At 51.4% G+C, this 12,762-nt stretch overlaps 1 protein-coding gene across 14 annotated transcripts in view; it reads left to right on the forward strand.

The window, feature by feature from the left end:
• WDR59 (WD repeat domain 59) overlaps window positions 1-12,762 on the forward strand; it is an 88,563-nt gene that overhangs the window by 44,952 nt on the left and 30,849 nt on the right. For all 14 annotated transcript variants that reach the window (XR_006285086.1, XR_006285085.1, XR_005222304.2 and 11 more), the window contains 5 exons: window positions 1,403-1,482; window positions 4,081-4,213; window positions 6,726-6,850; window positions 8,356-8,520; window positions 10,386-10,481. Coding sequence is in view for 8 of the 14 variants with exons in the window: in XM_007064534.4 (XP_007064596.2) it covers window positions 1,403-1,482; window positions 4,081-4,213; window positions 6,726-6,850; window positions 8,356-8,520; window positions 10,386-10,481 (599 nt within the window). In the remaining 6 variants the exon portion in view is untranslated. The remainder of the gene's footprint in view (window positions 1-1,402; window positions 1,483-4,080; window positions 4,214-6,725; window positions 6,851-8,355; window positions 8,521-10,385; window positions 10,482-12,762) is intronic.

Consider the following 12,762-nt stretch of genomic DNA (forward strand, 5'->3'; position numbering starts at 1 on the left):
TAGGAAACTTCTTCCTTTGGTTTTGCTCAGAGGGATGGGTGTTTGGCTGTTCTCTTCCCGTTGAACATACGTGCTAACCAGTAAGCAGTGTGGCCTAGTGACTAGAATACTGGGCTGGGACTCAGGAAATCTGGGTTCTTATCCCTAGCTCTGCCACTGGCCTGCTGGGCAAGTCACCTCCCTCTCTGTGCCTCGGTTTCCCTTTCTGTACAATTTGGATAATGACACTGACCTCCTTGGTAACACACTTGGAGATCTACTGAAAAGAGCTATGCAAGGGGGGGTGTTATACATTTGATTATTATAACCTCTTACTGCGTCTGTATGCCCTCGTACCCTCACAGAGGCTGGTGCTCCAGACAAAGTTGTCCTGGCTTAACTAAAGGTGTTGTTTAAACTGATTTAGTTAAACTGGGGGATCTTAGTGTGTGGACACTCTTATGTAGGTTTAAACCTGGTCTGTCTCAGTTTAATTGCATTGGTAAATTTACAGGAACAAGTTAAACCAGCCAAGCCAGTTTTAAACCTATTGAAGCACATCCACACACAAAGTTACACCAGTTTAACTAAACTGTTTTGAAACTAGTTTAAGTGAAATCCATGCTGTGTGTAGGGCAGCTGCTTGTATGTTTGTGTCAGCCAATTGAGGGCTGGGACCTCTGCAGCATTACAGCCTCAGGTCCTCCAGAGATTCCCAAAATCCTTGGGGGGAGGGGGGAAGGCGGCAGGGAGCCAGAATTTGATATTCCAAATGTAGAAAACCTGTTGTGCTCTCTGCATCCTAAAGGAGATGTTACAGGAGAAACCGTTTTTTGTTTTTTTTTCTGCTTTGCAATTAACTTTTACATTGTTACTTAGAATCATAGAATATCAGGGTTAGAAGGGACCTCAGGAGGTCATCTAGTCCAACCCCCTGCTCAAAGCAGGACCAATCCCCAATTTTTGCCCCAGATCCCTAAATGGCCCCCTCAAGGATTGAACTCGCAACCCTGGGTTTAGCAGGCCAATGCTCAAACCACTGAGCTATTACTTGGATTTTCAGGTATACAACAGTGTGACGCTTTAAAAATAAGTGCCTCCTAGTAGATCCGATTCATTTCCCATTGATAACTTTCACTGCAAAATGTATTTTTATTTGCATTGCAGTTTTCTCCTCTGTAACTCCAGCAGCAGCCCCATCCCCATTTTACAGATGGGGAAACTGAGGCACAGAGTGGAACAGTGACTTGATTTGCTATGTGACCTTGGACAATATCAAAGGCAGGAATAGAACCCAGGAGTTCTGACTCCCACTCCAGTGTCCTATCTACTGGACCTAGCTACTTGGTTCAGTCCACTTATATCATAAATAGAGTCAAGTCTGTTTTCTGTTACTTCTAGAAATTATTTTCTCTTCTTTTAGGCTCCAAGGACTACCAGCTGGTCACGTGGTCTCGTGACCAGACGCTGCGGATGTGGCGGGTTGACTCCCAGCTGCAGAGGGTATGCAAAGCACTTTTGGCGTTGGACTGGGGACAGCATTCTGAAGTGCCAAGTTTACCATCATTTACTTGTATGAAGTGCGACTGACGGCATCATGGAGAGCTCAGGCACAAAGTCTCTAGGTGCCATCCAGCCTTCTCATTCACAGCTCAGCCCCCCAAGGGTTTACACTGCACCCTTCTTTCAGCGGCATGGAGTGTACACACACAGCCCCCCTACCAGAGGTACAGATAGCAGAGGAGACAATGAGGCACAGTTTCGACCAGTACAGACATACCGCTCTGAGTACATATCACACATGGTTCTCTACTCACCGTCTACACTGCTATTTATACCCATGAGAGGAGGCCTACGCATGTCTGAATGCTGCATGCCTCTCTGCGGGTCCTTCCCCACCGTGGGGAAAGATGCTGGCATGGGGGAAAGGCTCCGATAGCTCCCCAGTGCTGGAGCCCTTTCCCTCCTGCAGGGAAAGACTCCAGCAGTGGGGAAAGGTTTCCCCGCTGCTGGAGCCTTTCGCTCACATATGGAGCTGCACACCAGTGTGGATGCGGTGTGCTTTCTCACTGCAGTGTATGGCTATCCGTATGCTACACGGTGCCACCAGGGTGTGTAGTGTAGACGGAGCCTAACTCTGACCTTAAAAGAAAAGGAGGACTTGTGGCACCTTCGAGACTAACAAATTTATTTGAGCGTGAGCTTTCGTGAGCTACAGCTCACTTCATTAGATGCATGCAGTGGAAAATACAGTGGGGAGATTTATATACACAGAGAACATGAAACAATGGGTGTTACCATACACACCGTAAGAAGAGTGATCAGGTAAGGTGAGCTATCACCAGCAGGAGAGCAGTTGGGGGGACCTTTTGTAGTGATAATCAAGGTGGGCCATTTCCAGCAGTTGACAAGAACATGTGAGGAACAGTGCCGGGGGGGAGAGAAAATAAACATGGGGAAATAGCTTTACTTTGTGTAATGACACATCCACTCCCAGTCTTTATTCAAGCCTAAGTTAATTGTATCCAGTTTGCAAATTAATTCCAATTCTGCAGTCTCTCGTTGGAGTCTGTTTTTGAAGTTTTTTTGTTGAAGAATTGCCACTTTTAGGTCTGTAATTGAGTGACTAAAGAGATTGAAGTGTTCTCCGGCTGCGTTTTGAATGTTAAAATTCTTGACGTCTGATTTGTGTCCATTTATTCTTTTACGTAGAGACTGTCCAGTTTGGCCAATGTACATGGCAGAGGGGCATTGCTGGCACATGATGGCATATATCACATTGGTAGATGTGCAGGTGATAGTGTGGCTGATGTGATTAGGCCCTATGATGGTCTCCCCTGAATAGCTCTGACCTGTAATGTACAGAAGACTGCACTGTGCTCTGGACAAATGTCTGCTAGGCAGGAGGTTTTCCACTGGAAATACAGAACCTCGAAGGCTTCACAGGAACAGCAAGACTGTTTTGTCATTCATACGATTATTCCCGACACCTGAGCCCTGCTGTAAGAGCAGGTGCACTATGAAGTGGTGTTGTCCAGTATCAGTGGGAAGGGTTGCCAACTGCCCCAAGATAACTGCAGAATCTAAAACTCTCCAGCAGGCATTGCCTCTGCAGACCTCCGCATACTTGGGTACAGATGACTCAGTGCTGCAGGAACCCAACTCTCCTAGGGAGTCAAGTATGAGAATATGTGCACTCTCTTCTGGCGGGCAAAGCTCTGATGGAGACCTTGGTCCCAGCTGGCCTCCCTTGCTTTCTGACGTGCAAGAGTAGCAGCTCTTCAACCCATCGCCTCCAGCCAGATCACACTGTGTCCCGTCACTCGTTAGCAGTAGTCCTGGTTTGGTCTCTTGTCAAGCAGTTTTGCATGATTTGTATTAGTTTTCTCCTATGTCCAGATTCATCGTTTGTATCCCAGGGAGATGCCCATGAGTAAGGCTGGTAGTTTGCTGTGTCAGCGCGCTTGTTTTGGTCATTACTGTGTCCTTCTGCCTCCCCACGTTTGTCTGTTCACCCTCTCCTGTGTCTTGTAAATCCAGGCTGTGAGTTCTCTGGGCTTGTTGGCTATTTGTCTGGGCGTTGCCCAGCCCAGTTGGGTTGTGGCCCTTAATTTGGGGCTGCTAGTCCCGACCATAGTGTAAATAACAATGGCAAAAATCCTAGTACTGGCTTTAAAAAGCAAAGCAAGTCATGGCACGTGATATTCTTGTACTGATCAGTTTGTCATGGGATGGTATTAGAAAAGTCAAATCTCCTTTATTTTAGAATAAAACTTGGCTAACCGTTCGTTAATATATCCCCCTGCTTGCTACATGGACATGCGCACAGAGCCACGTTTGCAAGTGATGAGGGGAGATGTGGTTGAGCAGGCTGGGTGACAAAGGCCAGGCCTCTTCTCTGATGAAAAGCCATGTCTCTTGTCACAGGGTGCCGTCAGGAAAGCAGTGCCATGGTCTTTGAGATGTGGCTGTTGCGCACACGCCCACCTGGCTAATTTAAGCTCCCTGGGGAGATGAGCTGCTCTGTCATTCCTCATGTATTTTGGGCTGCCTTTGTTTGATCCCTGTGACACAGCACATGGGTGTGCTTGTTCTTTTCAGCTGTGTGCTAACGATATCTTGGAAGGGGTTGACGAACTCATTGATGGGATTGCCCTCCTGCCTGAGCCGGATAAGACCCTCCACACCCAGGACTCTGAACCCCAGCATAGCTCCGGGCATGCAGACGAAGAAGGTGAGAGAAGTTCTTTTGCTGTTTGAAATGGAAATCTTTTGGAGGTCATCTCTAAGCCAGTGGTCGTTTGTGCTCTGAGTAAGAGACTGACGCATGCCTGCTTAACTGTCCCTTGTGGAAGGGTTCGACATGACCCTGCCAAGGAACGGTCATCCACCTGTGGAAGGAAAAAACACCCGAAAAGCAAACTGGTTCCTTGTCTCTATTGTTAGTAGCATTGATTTGCATGGCAGTATTGCCTCAGAGTCTTGGGCATGGATCATGGCCCCATCATGCCAGGCCCTGGGCAAAGGCAGACCTAGAAAGATGGTTCCTGCCCCATGGAGCTTACAATTGAAGTGTAAGACCGGAGACAGCAGGTGGATGCAGACAGATGGGGAGTCCAAGGAAGTTGGTCAGCGTGTTGGGCAGTGGCTTGGCATACCAACTACCGAGCCATTGTCAGTGTTTTCGTAGGTTGTTAAAAGGAGGAGGGAGAAAAATTGTTGTTCTTCACCTCTGAGGACAGGACAAGAAGCAGTGGGCTTAAATTGCAGCAAGGCTGTTTTAGGTTCGACATTAGGAAAAACTTCCTAACTGTCAGGGTGGTTAAGCACTGAAATAAATTTCCTAGGGAGGTTGTGGAATCTCCGTCATTGGGGATTTTTAAGAGCAGGTTGGACAAACACCTCTCAGGGATGGTCTAGATAATACTTAGTCCTGCCATGAGTGCAGGGGACTGAACTAGAGACCTCTCGAGGTCCCTTCTGGTTCTATGATTCTATGAAATACAGCACCTCTTATCCTAGTCTAGAGCACCCTTAATGAGCCATGGCCATGGCTCTCTCCTTCTGACCTGGCAGCTCATGTGCTCTTATGGGGCAGAATGTGCTCTCTTGTCTCTCTCCACAACTAAGAGTTAACCCTTTTGCTGCCCAGCTGGGCATAGGATACGTTCACCCTGTCAAAATTGCTCCATTGCATCCATTTGATTCAAGTTTTTAAGCTTTCCTTTGCAGCCATGAGGGCTGGATTTTTTTGTGTCGCTAGAGTAGATATGTTTCAGAGTAGCAGCCGTGTTAGTCTGTATTTGCAAAAAGAAAAGGAGTACTTGTGGCACCTTAGAGACTAACAAATTTATTTGAGCATAAGCATATTTGAGCTGTAGCTCATGAAAGCTTATGCTCAAATAAATTTGTTAGTCTCTAAGGTGCCACAAGTACTCCTTTTCTTTTAGAGTAGATATGGGGACAGAGTAGGCAACAAGGTTTGTAACAGATTGGTTCCTCATTGCCTACTCTGTCTCCATGTATACTGTAGCGACACCATCAGAGGACCCAACCACATCAGCCACACCATCAGGGACTCATTTACTTGCACATCTACTAATGTTGTATATGCCATCATGTGCCAGCAGTTACCCTCTGCCATGTACATTGTCCAAACTGGACAGTCTCTACATAAAAGAATAAATGGACACAAATCGGACATCAGGAATGGTAACATACAAAAGCCAGTAGGAAAACACTTCAGTCTTCCTGGACATTCTATAACAGATTTAAAAGTAGCCATACTTAAACAAAAAAACTTCAGAAACAAACTTCAAAGAGAAACTGCTTACAGGTGTATAGCCCACACTCCTGCTGGGAGAATGAGTGAGGTGTAAAACCCATCTCCTTTCTAAAAGCCTGCTCTCTGTGGCTGCCTGCTGTGGGGATTGGCTGTCTCAGAATGGTGGCCAAGCTAGCGCCATCCTTTTGTAAACGGGAAGAGGCAGGAGGCCTCAGCTCAGGAGAAGGGAATCTTCCTCCTGTTTGTATGCTTTAGCTGTCAGACAGGCCACGTGAGCAGTAGACCTGGCAGCTAGATGTATGCATTTAGATGTGCACACTGCACCTTGGCTTGGAATTCGCCTTTCCAGAATTCTAGACCCCTTTGCCACATTAAAAGTGCAAATGATTAGCACAAGTAATAGTAAACCCAGCAGCCTCCCAAAGCCAGGAAAGCAAATGAACCCTGGCTTTCACTGCACCCCTCCCTGCTTGAGAGCCTGACTCATTTGATGGCTTTACAGGATGTCCTAAAGCCATCAGACTTGGGGTCTCTTGGAGCAGGTGCGGGGGTGAATTCCAAAGCGCAGAGCCCTTGCTGGGAGCCAGGAGCTACAGTTCTTCTGTCCTCTGCTCTGGTAATATCGTATGGGAGGGTCTCTCTTGAATAGGCAGGGCTCAAGCCAGTTAGGCCTTTGTAGATTAAAACCAAGCCTTAAACTCCACCTGGAAAGAAGCAGGCAGCTGGCCATGATTTGCAAAGGATGTGCTCTCCAGGGCCCCATCCAGCCTGCGGTTCTTCCTGCTGGCTTCAGAGACTGGCTGGGCCCACTCCCAGACAGCTGAGTGGTACCCATGATCACATGCTCTTTGGTGTGTGCCTGTTGCTGTGGGCACCTTGCGCACTGGGAGATTGGCGGTTCCCCTGAAGCTTCTCTTTCACAGCCTGCCTCAGCCTGTTTGTTTTCCTTTTCTCCTGCCAGCTTTAAAGGAAGATTTCCAGAACGACCTCCTGGTGGGAAGAAAATCGGACCAGCTGGGGCTGCCACAGACACTGCAGCAGGAGTTTTCCCTTATCAACGTGCAGATCCGTAACGTCAATGTGGAGGTAAAGGGAGAATTTCCTCCCGCTGACAGCAGGGGACGCGGGCAGGACTGGATCACCTAGTATCTTGTGCTGGGGACCCTCTCCAAGCACTACAAGGCTGATTGCTTTAAGTTGGACTGTGGATGCAGGACGTTCCCCAGGCCAGTGGTAGGATAATCCCAAGTCACGGGTACAGGGAGTGGGAGGTGCAGGTATTTCTAGGCCACAGATGCACAGGGTGGCGGAGGGGTGGGGAGGTATTTCCCAGGCCACAGCTACAGTCTTGCTGTAGCTGTTAAGTGGCAGACTGGGGAAATCTCTCCTGGAAGGAAGCCACTGTAAGAAGTTCCCCAGTGCTGACGTTCTCTGGCGGGGCAGTGGCTGGATCTCAGGTGGGGTGATTCCGAATGGCTTATGCCCCTGGGGGTGGCCAGGGGCTGAAGCCCTGAAAGTGCTCTGGGAGCTCATTCTTTGGTAGGAGTCAGTGTTGCCCCTTGTGATGTTGTGTAAGCGTGTGGCGTGAGCGCTGGCCTGAACTCAAGTTTAAAACCTATGATTGGGGGCTCCTAATGAGGAGGAAGGTGGGGAGCCCTGGAGCTCCTTCTGCCCCACCTCTCCCATTCCCCAGCTGGTGGTTCTGGAAGCAGCCAGGGAGAGCCTTGGGGTCCCTTTCTCCTACCTAGCAGGCCAGGTGCACTGCGCTGGGTGAGCCCCAGAGCCCAGCATCATCATTACTTGCATTATAGTGGAGCCTGGAGGCTCCAACAGAGATCAGGGCCCCATTGTGCAAGGTGCTGTATATGTGCATCTAATGAAAGACAGCCCTTATCCCAAAGAGCTTATCATCTTAATAGACAAGACAAAGGGCCAGAAGGGAAACTGAGGTGCAGAGTGTCTCATATCAGGTCTCATATCAGGTCAGTGGCAGAATCAGGAGTAGAGCCCAGGTGTCCCGAGTCCAGCTCCGTGCCCTAGCCATTAGCCCACACTGCCTCTTAGGAATTGGACTCTCCCTTACACAGCAAGCTTCTGTTTGTGTATGGTGCCTGCCAGGAGGAGGGAGAACTGTGTGGCTTAGGGGAGAGCTCTGGAGCAGCTAATTTGGTAGGTGGTGGTTACAGGGTTTGTCTGGCAGGTGCTGCTGTTGCCCTTTTGGAGCCAAAGGGCCGGGCTCTCCAGAGGGGGTGCATAGGGTTAACCCACTATACGAGGAGCTGCCCAGTGACAGGGGATGGACTGAGAAGGCCATATTAAGAATGGATTCTCCCAATTCTTGCCTGCAGCTTCCACTGCAGAGTGGGCTATCTCCCTGCAGTCTCGGTGCAAAGCTGGGAAGTGCTGAGCCAGTCCCCCATTTGTGTCTGGAGGCTCTGCTATCTCTGTGTTTGCAGCCCCTGTGCACAGTGTGCATTGCAGCCTGGCAGGGCCTCTGCAGAGGGACCAGCCCCTTGTGGCGGATTTCAGCCACAATATGGCTAAAGGCCCTGGGAGGTCTGCGTCAGAAGTGGTTTCTTTTCCATTCTCAGATGGACGCAGTGAATCGCAGCTGCACAGTGTCTGTGCACTGTGGGAACCAGAGAGTCAAGATGCGGGTGATGTTCCCGGTGCAGTATCCCAATAATGCTGCACCCTCCTTCCAGTTTGCCCCCACTACCACTATCAGCTCCACAATGAAGGCAAAGCTGCTGAAGGTAGGGATATATGTGTGCGCCCTGCCTGGTTTGAGCCAGACCTGCTAGCCTGTTGCAAACCCAGACCCAGGTCTGAACCACGTCCCTAACAGCTGTAGGCTTAATTGAAAGCAGCTTGGGAAGTGTTCCTATCTTTAACACTCAGATGCTCAACTCCCAATGGGGTCCAAACCCCAAATAAATCCATTTCACCCTGTATAAAGCTTCCAGTATCTTTGGAGGTGGACAGGCTATCTCTTTAGCCAGCTGAAGACCAAATGGAGGGGTTTAAATAGAGTTAACTCCTAGGGGTTTAAATAGATTTTCTCTTGTGGGTGGAGACCCCCTCCTCTCTCCTATGCAAAGTCCAGCTCCAAGATGGAGTTTTGGAGTCACATGAGCAAGTCACATGTCCATGCATGACTCAGTTTTTACAGGCAGCAGCCATTGTCCACATGCTACCTTGAACGTCCTCATGTAGACTTCTTATGTGGATTGGAGCCTTACAAGATCCGTTGTGCGTTAAGTGCTTCCTGATTGGGCACTTAACTTGCAAATTCCTTTCTAAAGAAGCTGACCAAATGCCTTACTAAGGTTACAGCCAGTATTCATAACTTCCAATACAATAATGACACATGCATACAAATAGGATGAATAGATTCAGTAGATCATAGCCTTTACAGAATCATAGAATCTCAGGGTTGGAAGGGACCTCAGGAGGTATCTAGTCCAACCCCCTGCTCAAAGCTCAGAGATATTTTACATGGCATATGTAGCATAAAACATGTTCCAGTCATGTCATATTTACATTCATAAGCATATTTCCATAAAGCCTTATGGGGGGCACCGTCACGGGGGGGCCCAGTACTAAGAGCAGATCTTAAACCTGCCAACCTTGGCCTAGATCCCCCAGACCTTTGTGACACAGTGAGGAGGGCAAGGTCCTAGCTAAAAATACCCCTTTACGTAGGACCTAGAGAAAAACAGTGATCTAGATGCATCCCTGGTGCAAGTGCATCATTGACCTCATTGGGCTTACACCAGGGATGCTGTTGGCCCATGGCAGTGTGGTCTGCAGCCAGTGTTTAAAGCCCCACTAGGGGAATAATCCGTGTTTGCAGAGTGGAGGGGGCAAACTAGGGACAAACAGTTATTGTCAAGGGGGAGGCTTAGAGCAGTAAGATTTAAAGGATTCCCGGGCTTGTTAACATCTGTCTGTCTTAAGTACTTCTCTGTCCCCAATCAGTGTAGTATCTGACCACCTCAGTGCCTTACTGGATTTATCCTTGCACCCCGCTGGGAGGCAGTAGATCTGCAGCAGAACCAGGAGTTGAACCTGAGCCTCCCAGCCATGTTTTTATTATTAGAATTGCATTAGCACGTAGGAGCGCCTCTCCTGGAGCTGGACCCCACTGCACTAGGCACTGTACAAACCCAGAGCAAAAAGATGGTCTCTGCTCCGATGGTCTCTGCCCCAGTGAATAGCACGGTGTGTTTCTGTAGCACCTTTATTGCAGGGATCTGCAGCATGAGCTGATGTAATCTTTGTCACCACAAGGTGGTGGGTCAATATCCCCCCTTGCTTTATGGATGGGAAAATAAGCACAGAATAGCTGTGACTTAGCCAAGGATACACAGCGCGTCCGTGGCAGAGCCAGTAACAGACTCCAGTGATCTGACAGCCGGTGTTGTGCCTTAACATGACAGTCCTTCTCAAAGCAGAGCACAGGTCAGTTTGCCTGTACTGAGGGCTCCGGGATGTCTTCCCTGGGCCTCCAGACTCTCAGTATGGACTCTAGCAGCTCAGCTGCTTTGCAGATGAAGAGCTGGTGGGGAGGTGTGGTTATGGGTAAGATGACCCAAGTTGCATCTTGTGCCTGTTCCAGATTTTGAACGACACTTCCCTGCAGAAGGTGAAGCGGAACCAGAGCTGCCTGGAGCCTTGCCTGCGTCAGCTGGTCTCCTACCTGGAGTCTGTTGTGGTAGGAAGGATTGCACACTTTTCCTGCTTTCCTCCTCTCCCTACACCTTCTGCCTTTGCAGAGCTCCCAGCCTTGTCAGAAACCCCGCTTGCCATTGGTGAGCTCTGAGACTCGGCCTGTGTAGATGTCTGGTAAATGGGGTGGGGGGAGGGAAAACTGAGCATGTGATTGAATGCACGCAGTTCTCAAAATCAGACCCTGAGGGTTTGTTGCTCCCTGAGTTCAGAAGTTTGAAGTGTCTCCTTGGCTTTGTACTCCCAGCCTGTGCCAGAAGGGGTCGCTGCAGGAAAGTGTGGAGGAGGTCTAGCCGTGGGCAGTGGTGAGCTGGAGCCAGTTTGCACCAGTTTGCTGGAACTGGTTGTTAAATTTAGAAGCCCTTTTAGAACCGGTTGTCAGACAACCGGTTCTAAAAGGGCTTCAGGACAACTGGTTCTAAAAGGGCTTCACACTCAGGCCCAGGGAGGCGGAGGCGGAGGTGAGCTGGGGGCGGGGGCGCAAGGAGGGCCGCCTGCACCGCAGCAGGTAACCCGGGTGTGGGGTGGGCGCAGGGGAACTGCTCCCCGCCCCAGTTTGCCTCCGCCTCTGCCTCTGCCTCCCTGGGCCTGAGCGCGAAACCGCCGCTTGCTTCTCAGCCCTCCCAGGCTTCACGCGTGAACAGCTGATTTGCAGGAAGCCAGGGGTGGAGAAGCAGAGCGGGGAGGAGGCGGAGCGGAGGTGAGCTGGGGCCGGGCATGGGGCGGGGAGCACCCCAGCTCACCTCCGCTCCACCTCCTCCCCGCTCTGCTTCTCCAGCCCCGGAGCACCCACGGAGTTGGTGCCTGAGGCACCACTTTTGATGTGATCAGTGGCGGGAGCAGCCATTCCCCCTGCTCCCCCCGCAGCTACGCTACCCCATCCCTAGGAGCCAGAGGGACCTGCCGGATGCTTCCTGGGAGCTGTCCCAAGTAAGCACCTCCGGGACTCCCCACCTCCCCCCCAAGCAGGTCCCTCTGGCTCTTAGGGACAGGGTGGGCACCCACTACGGTGGCCCACGAGACCCTCCTGCCCGGTTCTGGGGGAAGTCAGGGGAGGGGGTTGGATGGGGCAGGAGTCCCGGGGGGCAGGGATGGGCCACGACCCCCTTGTGGGGTAAGGAGGGAACCGGTTGTTAAGATTTTGGCAGCTCATCACTGGCTGTGGGGGAGCTTACAGCTACTCTCCTTCCTACAGTAGGTGTCACTGGGGGGCCTGGCGGGGGGGTGCTGGTTGTGGAGGGATAGCTGGCTCTGGGAAATTGCCACGCAGGAGAAGCTATAGAGAGTTGAAATATTAACTCTTGCTTGGGCTGGTCGCTTCCTGACATCAGGACATGGGAGGAGCAGTGCAGGCTGGGCTCTGACCGAAAGAGCCTTCCACCCTTCTTCAAGGGACCTACATTTTTTTCTTTAAACAAAGCTAGTGAGGTGGGTTTGAGCTAAGCATGGTCTGTGCTGAGCCCATGCCCTCCCGTTTCCTAGGGACGTCATTACAGGCAGGCTGGCCTTGTGCCAGGTGCTGCCCCCCTTGTCTCGGCCAGGGCACATTTGTCTGAGACCCCTGGTTTGTCTACATTGCAATGCTGGGAGCAAGTTTTAGTCCCCAGGGAAGCTTGGGGGTTCCTTCTTGGGTTTCATCAGATTTGGGTTTTATTTACTTGTTTGTGTCCTATGTGGCTTGGGCTGGACACCACCGTCTAGAACAAATTATATCAGTCCTCATCTGCAGCAGCCCCCTATCCCATCCCTGCACCAGCCTCCACCCCATACACACAGAGCTCTGACCTGCAGCCCCCCGCCATTCAATTCCTGCCCTCCCCTCACCCCACCCCACCCCCAGCTCTGCCGGTGCCCCTCTGGCCTGACCTGCAGCCCCCCGCCGTTCCACTCCTGCCCTCACCCCGTCCCCAGCTCTGCCGGTGCCCCTCTGGCCTGACCTGCAGCCCCCCGCCGTTCCACTCCTGCCCTCACCCCGTCCCCAGCTCTGCCGGTGCCCCTCAGGCCTGACCTGCAGCCCCCCGCCGTTCCACTCCTGCCCTCACCCCGTCCCCACCTCTGCTGGTGCCCCTCTGGCCTGACCTGCAGCCCCCCGCCGTTCCACTCCTGCCCTCACCCCATCCCCAGCTCTGCCGGTGCCCCTCTGGCCTGACCTGCAGCCCCCCGCCGTCCCACTCCTGCCCTCACCCCGTCCCCACCTCTGCCGGTGCCCCTCTGGCCTGACCTGCAGCCCCCCGCCGTTCCACTCCTGCCCTCACCCCGTCCCCAGC

Source organism: Chelonia mydas, chromosome 12 (assembly GCF_015237465.2).
Source record: "Chelonia mydas isolate rCheMyd1 chromosome 12, rCheMyd1.pri.v2, whole genome shotgun sequence".
Lineage (NCBI taxonomy): Eukaryota > Metazoa > Chordata > Testudines > Cheloniidae > Chelonia > Chelonia mydas.